Raw genomic sequence first — 12,834 nt, forward strand, 5'->3', positions numbered from 1 at the left:
AGGGCATGAATAGCCTTTAGGAGGCTTGTAGAGTGCTCTTGGGGAGGAGGAGGGGAACAAAAACAAGCAAAAAGCAGCCCATTTTTCGCTCATTTCTGCCCTCCGCAGCCCCCAGGACCACTCTGAAAGCCTCCTAAAGGCTATGCATAGCCATTTGGGTGAAAGTGGCAAAAAATGCTGCATTCAGTATGTAAGACACACCCAGATTTTCACCCTCTTTTTTGAGGGAAAAAGGTGTAGCAGTATAGCAATAGCAGTTAGACTTATATACTGCTTCATAGGGCTTTCAGCCCTCTCTAAGCGGTTTACAGAGTCAGCATATCGCCCCCACAGTCTGGGTCCTCATTTCACCCAGACGGTGAAGAATGAAAGGCTGAGTCAACCTTGAGCCGGTGAGATTAGAACCGCTGAACTGCAGATAACAGTCAGCTGAAGTGGCCTGCAGTACTGCACCCTAACCACTGCACCACCTTGGCTCCTTATACTCTGAAAAATACGGTAATCTGCAGGATCAAGATCAATACATCTTAAGAGAATCTATTATTCAATTTACATTGTTCAATTATTCAATTTATACAGTGGCCAAAAAACCTCAGCAATTATAATATATATGTACACCATTTATCATTTGTTCTTATACCAAAACCAAAGCAAGTTAACCATATTAGGCCTTATTGTTGGGAGCCATGTAGCACTTAAATGGAACATAACCTCATTCTGATTTTTAAAAGATGCAAATCTTTTGTGGGTTTTCTGAAAAAGGAAAGAGCCATCATAGCTTGGCACAAACGTCAGTGCAGATACAATCCTGATCAGGGAGAGGGGCAGCATCTGTACCGTACTTGAAGAAATCCTTACTCTATTGTAATTCTTACCCATCAGTTCCATGGATCCAGAAATGAAGAATTTATACAGGGTTTTTATATTCTCTTTTGTCAAACTCCGTATTTGGAATTGGCTCCAGGGCTGAGAGGTAATCACTCTCAGCAAATGCTTATCACCATTTCCTTATTCAAGTCTTACCTCTGGGTTCCTGAATGTTGCAAATCACGATCTTGTTTGACAGCAAGAATGACACACGTGTGTAAATGAGAACCTTAATGTGACAAAACACTCAACTGGAGCTGTCACTTTCGTTGCAATTTCTAAGCCGCGTTTGATATTCTGTTCCCTTTAAAAGGGCTCAGTTTTTGCCTCTTGGTCCAAATACAAATCGAGTTACTGGCTGGGCAGGAGGTCAGTAGGTGGCTCTTTGCAACTACAGTGCCTTGTGGGTTTGTTTTTCCCTATTAGCAAATGCAATCCATTACACTTTGCTGAAGGCTGGTATTTGCTGAAACCTAGAATTACATTAAATGCAAAAAAAAAAAAAAAAACCTCTTTTGAGATGTTAAGTACTTGAAATTCACAGCTAAATGGAGACAAATCCTGTAATGTAAATATATCCCAGATTACCTTTCCAAATGAATCTTTCTTATGTAAATAACTGCCATGAATATAGACCACTTGAATTTGCACCAGTTCAATTTGCAAATGTTGCCTGTACCACACCCCACTTCCTTGCATCTAGTGTGAATAAAAATAAGTCATGCTAATAGTTTACAGAATGTGCTGTTTAGCAGCTTTGACGTGACACCAGGCAACTACTTTCACCTATTAACAAGATAAAGGTAAAAGTTCCCCTCGCACATGTGTTCTAGTTATTCCCGACTCTAGCCAGTGCTTGTCCGAAGATGCTATGGTCATGTGGCCGGCATGACTAAATGCCCAAGGTACATAGAATGATGTTACCTTACCACCAGAGGTGGTTCCTATTTTTCTATCTGCATTTTTTACGTGCTTTCGAACTGTTAGGTTGGCAGAGGCTGGGACAAGTAACAGGAGCTCACTCCGTTACACAGCACTTGGGATTCGAACCGCCGAACTGCCTACCTTTTTGATCAACAAGCTCAGCATCTTAGCCACTGAGCCACCACGACCCATTAACAAAGATAATTTGTTTTGAAATTGCCTGCCACAAATGGACAGCTCCAGAATAGTAGACGTTTGTGTGGTCAGCCAAATAAATAGGGGTTTCCCCCACTCTCTGTTGCCTCTTATTTTGCATTTTGCAAAAATTCAAATTCATTTACAACTTCATTAATCAGGCATTGTTTTAAGAACATCTAGGTCTCTTTTTCTCAACTTTGGCCCCTTGAAGATGGGCTGGGGGATTCTGGGAGTTGAAGTCCACACATCTTCAAGGGTCTAAGGTTGAGAAACACTGTTCCAGGTAGTCCCTTATGCAGAACAGCCAAGTAATGAAAGCTGCTGTCTTTTCCTTCCAGATGGACTTGATGCCATTTGTTAATAAAGCTGGATGTGAGTGTCTTAATGAAAGTGATGAACATGGATTTGATAATTGTTTACGTAAAGACTCTACCTTCTTGGAATCAGACTGTGATGAGCAGGTATTAACAACTTTTAAAAAATTGTCTGGAGAATAATTGTTTATTTTTCAATAGAACAAGTGTTTTCTTTTGTGCATTTATTCAAATCACCTACTCTGATTTGGATGTAGACACAAGGGAACAAGTAACCCAAAACTTGTGCAGCAATGTGTTGTCTACCATGTATTTGGACTTTCTGTTCTCAATCTTTTTTTTCCCTTTCCTCCACAGCTGCTTATAACGGTAGCTTTTAATCAACCGGTCAAGCTTTATTCTATGAAATGTCAAGGGCCTGATAATGGTAAGTTTAAAAAAAGAGACAGATTATTCCTCAAAGTGAAGTTCCATTGGTATTCTTTTTAATTCCATGTTGATTTTAATAATACAAAGATCAGCTACAGTTTTCTGTTCTTCTGGTTTCTGTTCTCCACATTGCAGGACAGAGTTAGAACAAATTAATTGAAAATATAATCCATGCCAGCAGAGCTTGGTAAAACAAACTATCCAGCACTTCTTAAATAATTCCGTTCAAAAATCACATACATTTTTCTTGTAATGGAACCATTTTTCATGTTACTTTGCCTTTGAGTACACAACATACGTAATAATATACAGGTCTCATTAAATAATTAAACCGTAAGCACAATCATGTAAATAAAACCAGATTTTACCTTGATAGTGGCATTTATCTTTCATGTTTAGGTTGAGCTTAGTGGTTTGTCGGTAGAGTTATGCAAAAGTTTGATTTTTTTTTTTAAAAAAAAAACTTTTCAGTATAAAATTTCCCAAAATATCCTATTTCAAACACAAAAGTGTCTGAACTTAAAAACCATTTTAAACTCAGACACGCTCTGGCTCACGTGTGACGCTCAAAACAGTCTCCTCATGTTCAGTGCAGGAAATTTCTTGATGTGTTATGCTTTTCTGTTAAGATACCGTATTTTTTGGAGTATAAGATGCACCAAGATTTTAAAGAGGAAATTTTTTTAAAAAAAGTTTTTGCACTCTGGAAACCTCCCAAAAACAGCCCGTTTTTTGTGAAAACGCCCCCCCTCCCTTTTTAAAAAAGGGCATGAATAACCTTTAGGAGGCTTGTACAGTGTTGGGGCAAAATTGAACAAAAAACAGCCCATTTTTTGCTCATTTTTGCCCTCCCCAGCCCCCAGGAGTTCTCTGAAAGCCTCCTAAAAGCTATGCACAGCCATTTTGGTGAAGGGGCGGGGTTTTGGGAGTCCAAAAATACTGTATTCAGTGTATAAGACACACCCAGATTTTCAGTCTCTTTTTTGAGGGAAAAAGGTGCATCTTATACTCTGAAAAATATGGTAATTTGAATTAGTCTAGGTTTCAGAAAAGGATTGATTATGTTTTTATTATAGGTCAAGGTCCGAAATATGTAAAAATATTTATCAACCTTCCTCGATCAATGGATTTTGAAGAAGCAGAAAGAAGCGAACCCACTCAAGCTCTGGAACTAACACCAGATGATATTAAAGAAGAAAGCATAATTCAGCTCCGCTATGTAAAATTTCAGAATGTTAACAGTGTAACTGTGAGTACAAAGTCTTGACTGCCTTCCCAGTAATGCAATTGTGCCAACTTGAACAAAACTGTAGTTTAAAACATGTACCGACATCCTAGAATTCATGTTCAAGACTTAAAATTGAGTTATTTTATTATTCCATGGGTTTAACTTGCTTTCTTTGAACTTGGCTCTTTCATGGATTGTTGACACTTTTACATGTATAATTCAGTGCTTGTCTCTTCCCTTTTAGTTATTTGTCCAGTCTAATCAAGGTGATGAAGAAACAACAAGAATTACATATTTCACATTTATTGGAACACCAGTTCAAGCAACAAACATGAATGATTTCAAGCGGGTAAGTTCAAATTTGGCTTCAAAACAAAAAACAATTATATCTTGAATAGGGTATGAATCTTATACATATATTCAAAAATAGCTGGCAATGCTTTCAAAAAGAAAAGTTGAGTTTGTTTCTTTGGAGTCTTTATTCTGTAAAGAGCCAAAGAATGCATGGTTGCTCTGAAAAGCTTATAAGGACTGCTTAAGCCAGAGATTTCCATGAGTGGCTACTTACCCCTAAAAGCTCAAAGTGAAATTGAGGAAAGAATGTAAGAAACCAGGAAAACCATTGAAGAAATAATATAATATGAGCATATTCTTTATTCACAATGATTCTTTGCTCCTGCTTGGGTAAAGGTAAATGTGCTAGTCGTTCCTGAAACTAGGGGGCAGTTGTCATCTCCGTTTCAAAGCCAAAGAGCCAGCGCTCTCCAAAGACGTCTCTGTGGTCATATGGCCAGCATGACTAAATGCCGAAGGCCCACAGAATGCTATTACATTTCCACCAAAGTCATCCCTATTTTTCTACTTGCATTTTTACATGCTTTCGAACTGCTAGGTTGGCAGAAGCTGGGACGAGTAACTGGAGCTTGCTCGGTTATGTGTGCGCTAGGGATTCGAACCGCTGAACTGCCGACCTTTCTGATCGACAAGCTCAGCCTCTTAGCCACTGAGCCACCGTGTCCCCGCTCCTGCTTAACCACTCTTAATTTCTCAGCCTTCAATGCATACTTTTTAAATTCTCTCTGATTACAAAAAGTTTAAAAAATAATTCTTCTATAAAGTGAATAAAACAAACCTGACCTTTTTGGAATAGCAAAACTGGCTTTGATAGTGGATTCTTAGTTGTACAGTGTAGCCACTATTTGTTTGTTTATTTAAACAATTTGTTAAGGCCTCCCCTTTTCCAAAAGTGACTTTAGGCCAAATGCAGAAGTCAAAGCCACAAAAATAATAATTAAGAAAACTAAATATCCAAGTCTCTAAACACAATCCAACTCATGATATAACCATATTAACCAGCAGAGCTCACCTAACCGCATGGCCCAAGTTTTAGAAGGAATCAGCAAAATCATCATCTAGCAATAACCCTGTTTTTTAAATAATAATAATAAATAATAATAATTCTGGATTAACACAGAAGAAATCAGTGTTTGTTGATTATGTAATTATAGTGCCTTAAACAATAAGCTTTCTGAAGTTGAAAGCAGAAAACGGGAGTAGTCAATCATTCTTTTGGGAATCCTGACTTAAGAAATATATTTAAACCTTACAAATATGCATGGTGTGTGATGATGTTATTCTGAAGTGTTTGAGGCTTACATAAACATTGTTTCTTATTTCATAGGCTAAGTTTGATTGTACATGTTTATCTACAAATGTCAAGAGTTGTTATGACAATGAATTTTCTCTTGAATTGTTTCCTTCTCCAGTCAATACCCTTTAGCCCCCTCCCCTTTTAAAAAAACAGGTAGTTCTCTTTGATCATCATCATCATCCTTTAATGACCCCATAATCCCTTGCAGAGGGGAGTCTGAATGGAGGTAGCAGAGCATTTAATGGCCAGATGCTCTTCCTGTCACCAATACGGAGCTTTGTTCAGCAGATATATTCCCATTGTGCCCGGAGAGAGAAATATCTGCCTCTACCTAGGATCGAACTCACAGCCTCTTGATTGTGAGGGGAGAGCTCCACCTCTAGGCCACCGCACCACTCTAGATAGCTCTCTTTGATCCACATTAGAAAGGTAGAGAGACTGGAAGTGATAGGATGCTTCCTCTGTCGAAAGTTCCTTGCTTAGAATTTGCTTTACTTTGTGAATAGCAACAACCGCAGTTGACAGAGCTACCTGGAGTGATAATTACATAGCCTGTAGGCCTCTCCTTAGCAGAGGCAGCTCTGGAGCTGAAGCTTTAAGGCTATTGCTTTGAAAAAGAAAGGTAGAAGGAGCTGAGAATTCTACCAAAGCCCCTTTAATGATGTGAAGGAGGGTATAATTAAAGATGCCTCTTAATTTGTACATAATAAACAGCAGGAAAGACGCTGGAAACAAAGAGTAATTGAGAAATTCCTGGGGCTAAACTGGATCCCCAGCTTAGCTTTGTCCTTCTGTAATTCTGAGGTACAGAATACCAAGTAGAGCTAACATGAATGCAAGATGAGGATTGCATTCATAGTTGCAGTTCAAAATACCTTGGCTACGTGGCAACATGCCATTCATTTATTTTGGTCTGTTAGTTCCACAGACTTGTATGAAATTTCAGGATGAGAGGCCTTAGAAAATCCCCTATTACTGAATAATTATAGGTTGTAGGAATGAAATTCTCAAGTTTTTAGAAGGGGAGAAAAAGCGTCCAGCTTTCATTTTCCTTTTGCCCTTTAGATCCCTGTTAGTAAATTCTACATCTACCCCTTTTCAGGACTATTAACTTGCCAGAATAACTTCACTTATTAAACTCTAAACATGAGCAAAACCCCACAATCTGGGAATGTACCACTCAGGGGGACTTGAGAATCTTCCATTTCCCTTTGGACCAGGGCAAAGTACCTCTGGATTGTACTACTCAGGGACAATTGGGGCAAGGGGGTTTCCTTGAACTCAATCTTCTGAAATGTCCTAATGGTATTCTAACCCTGAAACAGGTTCGTTTTTGTCCAGAACGTTATGTATAACATCTCAACATATAACATCTCAAACTGCACCTCCAGAACTGCATGCTTCAGAGATGGGTTTGGCATGGTCCAAGAGGGAAACAGAACATTCTGCAGTATTTTGAAATACAGTAGTTCAGTGGTCTCCAACCTTGGCAACTTTAAGACTTGTGGACTTCAACTCCCAGAGTTCCTCAGCCAGCAAAGCTTCTAAGAGCCAAGGTGGCGCAGTGGTTAAATGCAGCACTGCAGGCTACTGCTAGATCGGCAGTTCAGCGGTTCAAATCTCACCGGCTCAGGGTTGACTCAGCCTTCCATCCTTCCGAGGTGGGTAAAATGAGGACCCAGACTGTTGGGGGCAATATGCTGACTCTCTGTAAACCGCTTAGAGAGGGCTGAAAGCCCTATGAAGCGGTATATAAGTCTACTGCTATTAAAGTTGCCAAGGTTGGAGACCACTGCAGTAGTTGATTCTGTCATCAACTAATTTGTACCTTTCTACTACCTGTCATACCTATGCTTCTAGGGCAGGGGTCAGCAACCTGCGGCTCTGGAGCCGCATGTGGCTCTTTCATCCCTCTGTTGCGGCTCCCTGACGCTGGTTGGCTCCACAATTGATAGGGATTTCGGTTAGGACAGGTAGAGGAAAAAGGATGCTGCTCTAGGAGGAGACTCTATAGTGGTGGAACCGGACTTCTGGTCGGCTTCAGAATTGAATGGGGGGATTCCGGTTAGGACCTTTGTGGCTCTTTGAGTGTTTAAGGTTGCCGATCCCTGTTCTAGGGGCTTCCACTCTTAATTTGAAATGCTAGCCAAACCCCAAGCTACCATATAACAAAATTCTGCATGGAAAATATAACTCTGGCTTTTTGAGGTGATTATACTAATTCAGCAGTTTCTGGATCTACTTTTAAATACCCATTTTCTTATTGGAATATGTGACCTGCAAAGCAGATAGGAAAAAGTTGTCTGTGTATCACAGTCACTTTTTCCTGGGAATCCAAATATATGGAGATTCTTCTTAACTCCTTGCTGTGCAACTAATTGATGAAAACTTAATCCAAAATCTCTCCAGTAAATCCGACCTCGTTTTAAAGACTTGCAGCATGAACGGGTCCATATCCAAGGGAGATTTCTTCCATTCTCTCTAACCCTGGGCATTGGTGGATCAGTCACTACAATCTATAGTGCTTGTTGTGCATGTTCCAGTAATCCGGAATCACTTGGAAGACAAATCAGATATCATTTCTTGAGATTTAATTCACTCCTCATCTCCTGCATCCAGAGTTAGGAATTGTTGTTCATTGCATGTTTTTTTTTTTTTACTCATTGTATGCAAGTTTAATTTTTTTGGGAGGGATGGGGGGGGGGCAGAGAGATTTTCTCTTTTATGCTAAGTGATATATGGCATGTCCTGCCTCCCTTTTTTGTTACTTTCTTTTAGCTTTGGCTTTTTAAATTAATAAGTATTAAAAAAAATTAAAAATTAAAATGAATTGCTTAAATGAATATTAATACCATTTTAATTTTTAAATGAATCAAATTTTATCATGAATTTGATAATATATTAAAATAATGTAATTAATAATCTCCATACAAGGAAGGATGATAAAACTCCTGCCACTCTCTTGGGAGTGAAAGATGTTTGAGGGGGCTAATGTATGTGAAATCCATGTAGCTCTCCTTGGCATGGCATTTCCATTTCCCCCTGTTCATTGGCTACTTATTTTCTCTGCTTCATTGTTAACACTCTATTTTATTATTTTTCAGCATTTCCCTGGCCCAAAGAAATAAAAATGCAGAAGAATTTTGTTCTTAAATGAGCTTTCTTTCCACCGCCCCTTTCTGCCTGCTCCCTCTGCTCCTCATTTGCACAGTTCCACTGCTTTTGGTACCATCAATTCCTGCTCGCCATCTTCTGGGACAGCTTTCCTTCCTCATTCTTTCCTCATGGACTTATCTTTGTTTTTACCATGCGGTTTTTAAATTCTTTTTTTAATGCGCTGTTTTGGTTTTGAAATGCCTTCCTCTTCTGTTAAATGCTTCAACATTTCACCATGTTGGCATTTTTTTTGTGCCAGTCCTCACAGGAAGTTGAAGGGCGCAACCATGTTCTCCATTCAGACTAAGTGAACTCTAGCTAAGTCTCTCCTGACAGGATTTCCAAGTTCTTACAGATTCCCCCTCAGGGCAGGGATCTTTCAACTTCTCAAGGGTTAAACTGATATCATAGCATTTTTCTGGTCCAGAACATATATGAAGCTGCCTTAAATTGAGCTACATTATCCAGTTTTGTTAGATCTGGCTGGCCAATGCTCTGAGCTACTTTGGAGAGCGAGACATTGACATTGAGAGTGTCTTGGGCTGTGACTTTGAGTTATGGGTCTCTCAAGGCGTTATCTGGATTGAGACCCTGTAACTCCGACTGTAATTTTCTCTGATAATCAATTTACTTTTATCCGTATTGTTACTTTCTGTGGAAAAATATTTCATACAGTGTTTTAACTTACAGTACAGCATGGTGGTTCTTTCAGAAGGTAACTGAATAGGAAACCATCAGATATGTTTCCCATCAGATATGCCATCAAACATGTTTTCTGTTTTCATATATGATTAGGACCATACCTATCAAATTGCAGCCTGATGGCTTTGCCAGCTGGATATTCTGAGAATTGTAGTCCTAAAATGTCTGGAAATTTGGGAGGGCTTTCCGTCTTGGTAGATAGATTCAAACAAGATAAATAAAATTTTAAAAAATGTACTTCAGCAATTGCTGCCTAAATAAGGAACCTTCTTTCTTCCTTCCCAAGCAAAATGAATATCACTTGGGAGTTTCCACTTGTGTCAATTTTCATTATTCATTTAGAAATCCAGCCTGTTCTGTGGTGCTTAATGACAATGTACCATCATGGAATGGAGTCTGTCAAAAAAAGCTGCAGGTTGAGAGAAAATTTTAATTCCTAAAAACGATCAGATTAAGAATTTCCCACCCAGAACTTTAGGAGTGGGAAACGTTTGAATGATTACTGTATTTTTGGTGTATAAAACGCACTCCCCCCCACAAAAAAAAATAACAGAAGTAGGTGGAAATGTCTGTGCGTCTTATAGAGTGAATGTTGTCGAAGCCCTGACCACCCCCACCCTTGGGCCTCTGCCTCCCAGCAGTTTGCCTCCTTGCAGCAAACAGCCTGGTCAGCATCAGCACAGCCTGATTTAGCATGAGCAGCTGATTGGCGATTGGATCTTCCTCCTGGAATACTGCCTATCAGTTGTTCCAGGCTGTGGGAATCACCACCGCCCATTGGCATCGTCATCGCCCATTGCTGCCTCCTATCCCACCACCTGGAATGGACCGAAAATGGGATGTGCAGAGGCCGAAAATGGGACGCAGTGATCCCCGCAGCCTGGAACAACTGATAAGGCGGTATTACAGGAGGCAGATCTAACCGCCAATCAGCTGTTGGTGCTAAATCAGGCTGTTCTGAATGAAGCTGACCAGGCTGTTTGCAACAGCAATAGTTCAGAGCGTCTCTCATACTCCGAAAAATATGATAATTCATACATATTGAATGGGTGTGCCCAATTCATAAACATAAATGTGCCCAAATAATGAGGCATTCGAAATAAAAAAATAATGCAGTTATTTTTCCTTTATCATTATCAATATGAGTTATTGTGGTTAAGAATTCTTCAGGTAGGTCTAACTGTGTTGATAAACATCAATGTTGAAATGTTTAATTTTTCAGATAATACACATGGGCCACCTGAGCATTTCCCCCTACTGAATGGTATAGATTATTTTTATGCGGGGGAGGGGTGATTGATGCACCTCTGCTAACATCATAATTGTCTAATTTGTGGTTGTAACTGTCTAATCTAAACCAGAGTACCGTGCTTTAATCAAAGCCAAGGAATAAATGTTTGTTTCACATTTCTGTCCAGTTTAATTTGGCTTTTTATATAACATGCTTAATTAAATCTTAACTTGTTTATTGTTTTCCTTCTGTACTGTTACATGACATTTTAATTCTTTCTTAGCCTGAGTATTTTTGAGCACCAGTGTCTGCATGCCATTATATCTTTTCTAAAGATTAGACTTTTTTTTAATGGCTTATATAGTGAATGATGATTGATTATTTTTATGTATGCTGGTTCCAGTTACCAGTCATTTGAGCATTCGCTCTTGCTCATAGAGAGACTTCAGCCCATCCAGTCAAATGACTCACTGAATAAATGACCAATCAAAAAATATTTCAAACTTTCCCACTGCTGGCAATTCAGTGTAATCCCCTTGGATTCGCTGAAAAGGCCATACAGCCAAATCTCTTTCCCCAATTACTTATTGCCGCATAATCCTTTCTTTTATCTATACACAATGTATACATTTTCCTACTACTTACATTGCTATACCCCTGCAAATGTATTTCCTTTTTACCAAATCAATCAAAGCTTTGTCTTCCCCAATGAGTTCCCTCATGTACTCTTTCTGTTATGTTTCTCATGATTAGCTTATTTACTATTTGTAACCCATTTCGTGTCATCCATCTTCAACCATTTATCTTCTCAGCCCCCTCTTCAACCATTTGTTTCTCACTTCTGCTCTTACCAGTTATTATTTTGAGAATTCAGTATTGTGTTATACAAAGTTGTGGTTGTTTGAAACTGCCTCATTAAATGAGTCAAACAGATTCATCATCAGTGCTGCTGATGTGACCTAGTTTGTTGATGTCACTGATGATGTTACCTAGTTTGGGTAATGAAATGTTTCCAAGAAAACAACCAAGCTCGGAGACCACCAAGCACCCCTCTAAAGAAAAGCCATTACTCGCACAGTTTTTGGAGATTTTTCTGGCCATGTGAGAGCACACTCCATTTTAAGGTAGCCTCCATAAATCAAGAATGAGATGTGCTCTCAAGAATAGTTGTTAGATATTAATGAATTCCAGTGTGTCACGCAAAACTTCACGACATGTTAACCATCACTAGTGTAGATACATTACAAACTAACATTTTATTGAGTGCACACTGATATATCAAAGATTTAAGATGCCTTTTTCCTCGTGAGCATCTCATGGAAGTTGCAGATCCCTACTGTAGAATTCAACCTTAATGTGAAATGTTGTGGAGAAAAATAGTTATGCTGTGTTACAACAGGTTTCTGTGCTATTTCATAGTAATAAATTAGGTGATGCACATTGAACTGTACTTCATACCAAGCTCAGGAGGACAGTGTTTTGATCTGATTGTCATCCCTGTCGTCATTTGAACAGACCCACTCATTCTTAGCTAAAAATTAACAGTTCTTCCATTTAATAATCCTCCGCCACTTTCACCTTAATATGCCTGTTGGAAAAGACATTGCAGTTCCTTCTCAGTAGAATGAGAGGCTCTATTCTATGCCATTTCTTCAAGGGGTAAATTTTTCTTTCTCTTTCACAGGTGGTAGGAAAAAAAGGAGAAAGCCACTAAGATGCAACCAAGATGCTGGAAGGCCTTATCACACACTCAACATGGGATTTCACATTAGCTTCAGCTCATGGAAGGTCACCCAGCCATAACCAGAGACTATCAGTCTGTTCCATTTTACTGCCATTACAAATAAATCAGTGGATTTTGTTAATATGAGATTTCACTAAACGTGTTTTCTGTTGTAATCTTGGAGCAAAAAAAATGTAAATAAAATCCATTAATTTTGTCAAAATTGCAGAGTGGAAGAATTGCTGTCTCACTTTGGTGATAAAAACTGGAATCGTACCTCCTGATTCATATAAGCTCTGTGTGTAAGTTTAATAATATAGCATATTTTTCGCTCCATAAGACACACTTTTTTGTCTCCCAAAAGTGGGTGAAAATGTCTGTGCGTCTTACGGAGCAAATATTACTGAAGCC

The 12,834-nt window shown here is 39.0% G+C and overlaps 1 protein-coding gene across 1 annotated transcript in view; it reads left to right on the forward strand.

The window, feature by feature from the left end:
• The window catches only part of TXNL1 (thioredoxin like 1), a 40,911-nt gene extending 28,341 nt beyond the window's left edge, over positions 1-12,570 (forward strand). Inside the window, exons 4-8 of the mRNA XM_032213797.1 lie at positions 2,328-2,450; positions 2,661-2,730; positions 3,809-3,981; positions 4,205-4,309; positions 12,385-12,570. Coding sequence (XP_032069688.1) covers positions 2,328-2,450; positions 2,661-2,730; positions 3,809-3,981; positions 4,205-4,309; positions 12,385-12,414 — 501 coding nt within the window. The 3' untranslated portion in view covers positions 12,415-12,570. The remainder of the gene's footprint in view (positions 1-2,327; positions 2,451-2,660; positions 2,731-3,808; positions 3,982-4,204; positions 4,310-12,384) is intronic.
• The last annotated feature ends 264 nt before the right edge of the window (positions 12,571-12,834 follow it).

The sequence above is a fragment of the Thamnophis elegans genome, chromosome 3 (genome assembly GCF_009769535.1).
Source record: "Thamnophis elegans isolate rThaEle1 chromosome 3, rThaEle1.pri, whole genome shotgun sequence".
NCBI lineage: Eukaryota > Metazoa > Chordata > Lepidosauria > Squamata > Colubridae > Thamnophis > Thamnophis elegans.